The 6000-nt window shown below is 48.2% G+C and overlaps 1 protein-coding gene across 1 annotated transcript in view; it reads right to left on the reverse strand.

Annotated features, from left to right (window-relative positions):
• The window catches only part of LOC311123297 (voltage-dependent P/Q-type calcium channel subunit alpha-1A-like), a gene marked incomplete at both ends in the record, with an annotated part of 104034 nt that extends 100003 nt beyond the window's left edge, over nt 1–4031 (reverse strand). The window contains one exon of the mRNA XM_084197557.1: nt 3724–4031. Coding sequence (XP_084053683.1) covers nt 3724–4031 — 308 coding nt within the window. The remainder of the gene's footprint in view (nt 1–3723) is intronic.
• Nucleotides 4032–6000: the final 1969 nt, after the last annotated feature.

The raw sequence follows: 6000 nt of genomic DNA on the forward strand, positions 1-6000 counted from the left end.
TTACCAGTGTTCAAGTCCACACACACATACATTTGAATTGTAGCAGTATTAATGACCTAACACCATGCATCAGTGTGTCTACTCTCTCTCTCTCTCTCTCTCTCTCTCTCTCTCTCTCCATCTGTGTGGTTTTCACATGTCCTGGGTGGGTTTTGGCCAGAGAGGAAGAGGGATGGAGAGAGAGGGGGGAAGAGGGGGAAGTGGAGGAAGAGTGAGAGAGGTAGAGAGAGACAAGGGAGAGAAAGAGAGAGAGAGGGAGGGAGGAAGGGAGGGAGGAAGAGAGAGGTGGGGATGGATAGGAGGGTCATGGCTAGATGGGATAGAACTTATGTCAAAAAGTTTCATGTCGGGGAGAATTTTTAGCATTTTTGCTTATCCTAACCCTTTTCCTAATCTTAATCTAATTCTCCTAACCTGCTACATTAATTATCCTAACCTTATGCGTAAGTTCTCCTAACCTGCTACGAAAAGTAACTTTGACTGTAGTTGTATACCATCTAGTCAAAACCGGAGAGTAGGGGGCAGAGAGAGCTAATTATGTAGATAGGAAAAGAGAAGTATTGAGGGAAGACTAAGTCCTCTAGTAATAGGGACAGGAGTTTTTCCTGGTTGAATCCTATGGTCAGGAAAACCTCTGGGCCCTGTCCATTACCACTGTACTACGGTGCCAACATAAAACACAGGAGCCTGCCAGGGTCCATGGCATTTAAAACATCACTGAGATTAGTATTGACAGATCACTACACACACACACACACAAACACACACAGAGCCAACACACACACACAAGCTTAACGCGCAGTGAGCTCCATGGCTCTCTCTCCCGACCCCCCTGCCCTCCACCCCCCTCCACCTCTCTACCTCTCCACCCATCTACCTCTCCACCCATCTACCTCTCTACCTCTCCACCCATCTACCTCTCCACCCCTCCACCTCTCTACCTCTCCACCCATCTACCTCTCCACCCCTCCACCTCTCTACCTCTCCACCCATCTACCTCTCCACCCATCTACCTCTCCACCCATCTACCTCTCCACCAATCTACCTCTCCACCCATCTACCTCTCCACCAATCTACCTCTCCACCAATCTACCTCTCCACCCATCTACCTCTCCACCCATCTACCTCTCCACCCATCTACCTCTCCACCTCTCCACCCATCTACCTGTCTACCTCTCCACCTATCTACCTGTCTACATCTCCACCCATCTACCTCTCCACCCATCTACCTCTCCACCCATCTAGCTGTCCACCCTTCCACCCCTCTACCCCTCTACCTCTCCATCCCTGCCTGTTATGCCTGTAGTAAACAAGGTGTGACATTAAGACTCTTGAAGGCAGGTATCACCCTGATCAAGGGCCTTACATGCGTGTTGATATATATAGGTGTCTGATCAAGGGCCTTACATGCGTGTTGATATATATAGGTGTCTGATCAAGGGCCTTACATGAGTGTTGATATACAGTATATAGGTGTCTGATCGAGGGCCTTACATGAGTGTTGATATACAGTATATAGGTGTCTGATCGAGGGCCTTACATGAGTGTTGATATACAGTATATAGGCGTCTGTTTCTTTTACTTTTTGTCCTTTTGGTCCTCTGTAGCTCAGTTGGAAGAGCATGGCGGTTGCAACACCAGGATAGTGGGTTTGATTCCAGGGACCACCCGTGAGTAAAATGTATACATGCATGACTGTAAGGCGCTTTGGATAAAAGCGTCTGCTAAATTGCATACTGTATATTACTATGAAACTAAATAGCCTAAGGTCCGAAGACAAAACGCCCTAGCCATAATTCAATAAAGATAGCCCATTTGGGAAAGATTGTAAGGTGCCTATCACCAGGGCTTTTTTCTTTATTGCCTTGTACCAGAAAAGCATTTTCATCCAAAGAGCACCCTCCCTCCCTAATGCTCTAATACTAAACATTGGAAGCTAAGTCCTATCCTACCACCAACTACATCTAGTTAAGACCTTCTGGTTGGACTGCCTTGTAAAGAGAGAGAGAGAGAGAGAGAGAGAGAGAGAGAGAGAGAGAGAGAGAGAGCAAAAGAGAGAGAGCAAGAGACAGAGAGAGCGAGTCCATGGTTCGCTGCTTCATTTCCTTCCAAATGTTTTTTTTCTACCTCTCTCACTCTATCGTTCATTGGATGGTGCTTTAGCCCTCGTTTGCTGACATCAGCAGCCTGTTCTGCACCCCTACCTCACCACACACACAAACACACACACACACACACAGCCGATAGCCTCTTGAACCACTGAACACGTAACAAATGTGTTACACACATTAAACATATGCTAGTTGTGTGTGTGTGTGTGTGTGTGTGTGTGTGTGTGTGTGTGTGTGTGTGTGTGTGTGTGTGGTGAGGGCTTCATGACACCATGGGCCACCGTGAATGGCGCTTACAACGATGCAACACACCCACATTATCAATTAGATACAATCAACAACCCCATCACCATAATCAGCATCACCATCATCACCACCATCCTCCTCGCGGTCCTCCCTCACACTATCATCTTCATCACCATCATCATCAACATCCTCCTCGCAGTCCTCCCTCACACTATCATCTTCATCACCATCATCATCATCCCCATAGGTCTACAGTACTACACCATCATGGATGATTCCTGTGTAACTAAGCTATATATCAATTCCTTATCAGTCTTCCTTAAACACAACTAGAGCTCCTTCTCTGGTAATAATAGAGTAAATAACACTAAGCTAAAATAGTGTCAGTTGTCGACCTCCCTAACCTCCCTAACCTCCCTAACCTCCCTAACCACCCAAACCACCCAAACCACCCAAACCCAGTTTCAAATGGTATCTTATTCATTTGATAGGCCTATATTATCATTCATCAATTCATTGACTCTACATGGTCCAACCAACCCAACATACCACATATCACACTCCATAGACCTGGATGTGCCACCCACCACAACACAGTACAGTACCTTAGGTCCAATTGGACTGCTGTATATGGCATTAAACCGTTGTATTAACTCTAGCCATATGGCCCAACCAAACAACACACCACACCACACATAGCCCTAACACAACACCACACCACACATAGCCATAACACCACACCACACCACACCACACCACACATAGCCCTAACACCACACCACACCACACATAGCCCTAACACCACACCACACCACACATAGCCCTAACACCACACCACACCACACATAGCCCTAACACCACACCACACCACACCACACATATCCCTAACACCACACCACACCACACAACACCCTAACACCACACCACACCACACATAGCCCTAACACCACACCACACCACACCACACATAGCCCTAACACCACACCACACCACACCACACATATCCCTAACACCACACCACACCACACATAGCCCTAACATCACACCACACCACACATAGCCCTAACACCACACCACAACACAACACACCACACATAGCCCTAACACCACACCACACCACACCACACATAGCCCTAACACCACACCACACCACAACACACCACACATATCCCTAACACCACACCACACCACACCACACATAGCCCTAACACCACACCACAACACACCACACATAGCCCTAACACCACACCACAACACACCACAACAAATAGGCCTGACACACAACCCCACATAACACACACTTGTACAGTACCTTGAATCCATTCGATCTGATATGGTAATTCACCATTAGGTTATAAAAGGATATGGCCATTCAGTAATCTTTTTAGCAGCTTTTCTCACAAAGTTGTCCTCACTGAAGATGAAGAGAGAGCGGTTGAGTGTAAAGCAGCTTTGTCGGACCGGGATTGGGTTGTACAGAGCCATAGTCCGGGCCCGCTGGGCCATCGACTGCTTGTACACACGCTGGCCCCCCGGGGGTCCCCCTTGACGGCTCCCGCCGCGGCCAGGGGCCCCCAGAGGACCGGCATTGCCACCGCCTCCACTTCCACCTCCACCCCCGCCTCCTCCTCCTCCGCCGTATCGGTTCGGCACCTCGTCACCGAAGCGTGCCATTCTGTGGGGAGTGGGGAGATCAGACGCCGATCGTTAAGAAGGAACCAGAGAGGATAGTCACAATGATCGTTCCACATTACACCCCATAGATCTCCGGGCTAAACACACATGCAGAACCTATAGGTGGTGGTGGGTCTTTCTGTCAGTCTGTTGGTCTGTCTGTTAGTCTATAGGTCGACGATACTCTCTCACTCTAGCAGGTCTTCACGGCCAAGACACCTCCATTGGAGAGAGCGGGGGAAAAAGAGCTGAGGAGAGGAGAGAGAGCTAGAGCGCAGATGAGAGCTGAGGAGAGAGCAAACGGTGGCTTCACTTCTCTCGCTGTGTGTGCTTAGAGTCTAAATGGAGAACGGGTGGGTGATGTGGGAGAGAGAGAGGTGGTGGCGTGGTTTGTTGTATCAGCGGAGAGCAGTTCGTGGTTCAAATCTATATTTTAGCCTATTGATGATGTAAGAAGGTATTCCCAAAATGAAATGCTAAAATGTCAATGTCTGTTTTTATCTCATTGAAAAAGGAGGATGGCATCCTTGATTTTTTTCATTGGAGGTGGACAGAATCCTCATGCAAATACGGTGGTACATTTCACTAGGTATAGAAATCGATAAATTTAGCCCTAATCCTATGCGATAATAAACTATGGATGACAGCAAGGTGATGAATTAAATCTAGCAATAATTTATACCTAACTAGGCTACATTATATCTATACTGCGTCTTTTTCTCCAGTAGTTCAGCTTGAGAGGATCTGCAGTTGTCTTGTCCTCATTGGAGATAAAAATAGCCTAGAATAGAAAATGGGTGAAAATCCTTAATAATTAATTTATTTCAGTACCATCCGCAATGTTTGATAGCCTATGGTATAGTCGAGCAATAGCTAAATCCAACCTTATGCCTCCTCTCTGTTGGCTTATCCGCAAATAGCGAAGATTCCCTAAAACCTAATCCTAAATCACATTTGTTGATAATTAGTGATTTGAGTTTTCTTCTCTCTCTTGCTCTCGTAGCAAGAAGCCGTGGTGATCAGGTTGGGGCGTGAGCGAGAGAGAGCGCGCGATTGGAGATGTTGAAAATACAGTCTATAGTCTATGAAAACAGGCTGTCCCGAGTCTTGGTCTTCCCTTTTTCTCCTTTACATAAAAAGAGGGGGAAGGGAGGGAGGAGAAAAGAGAAGAATCTATGCCACAGTAATCATCTATATTCCAAGGTTCGGAGAACAATCCGAATGGGTGAATAGAATCCTAAAATGGATGAGGTGAAAACGGCCGTGTGAAAAAGAAGCGGCATCATCAATTCTGTGCAGGAGACGTCGACCGACAGCTACAGCAGCTCGAGCGCGGTCAGTTGGATTCTCGCTCTAGTAGCAGCTCGTGTCTTCTCCGCCACCAGGCAAGGCGCGGGCGCAGCCAAGGTACCACTTTCCCTCCATTGCCCCCCAAGCTCGACGCTCCCCCAAACCAAAAACAAAAACCCCCGCCGCCCGCCGGTACGGTCTGCTTTTGTTTTTCTTTTCACCTCGCCCTCGGGGGAAACGTTCTGTCACGCGCGGTATTGTTCAGTCCGGAGGCTATATGGTCTTGGAGATCTGCATGCCTTGGAGACTGAAAAATCCGGGGAGCTCGAGCGAGTGCGTGTGAGAGAGTGAGTCAGTGAGAGAAAGAGAGAGAGAGAGAGAGAGAGAGAGAGAGCGAGAGAGAGGGGGGAGAGGGAGGGAGAGAGAGGGAGTGAGCCAGTGAGAGAGAGGGAGCGAGAGAGAGAGAGAGAGATAGAGAGAGAGAGGGGGGGAGAGGGAGGGAGAGAGAGGGAGTGAGCCAGTGAGAGAGAGGGAGCGAGAGAGAGAGAGAGAGAGAGAGAGAGAGAGAGAGCCAGTGAGAGAGAGGGAGCGAGATAGAGAGAGAGAGAGAGAGAGAGCGAGAGAGAGAGAGAGAGGGAGCGAGAGAGAGAGAGAGAGAGAGAGAGCTTGCTTTCCTTCT

Source organism: Coregonus lavaretus (genome assembly GCF_964263955.1).
Source record: "Coregonus lavaretus genome assembly, contig: HAP1_SCAFFOLD_1517, whole genome shotgun sequence".
Classification (NCBI taxonomy): Eukaryota; Metazoa; Chordata; class Actinopteri; order Salmoniformes; family Salmonidae; genus Coregonus; species Coregonus lavaretus.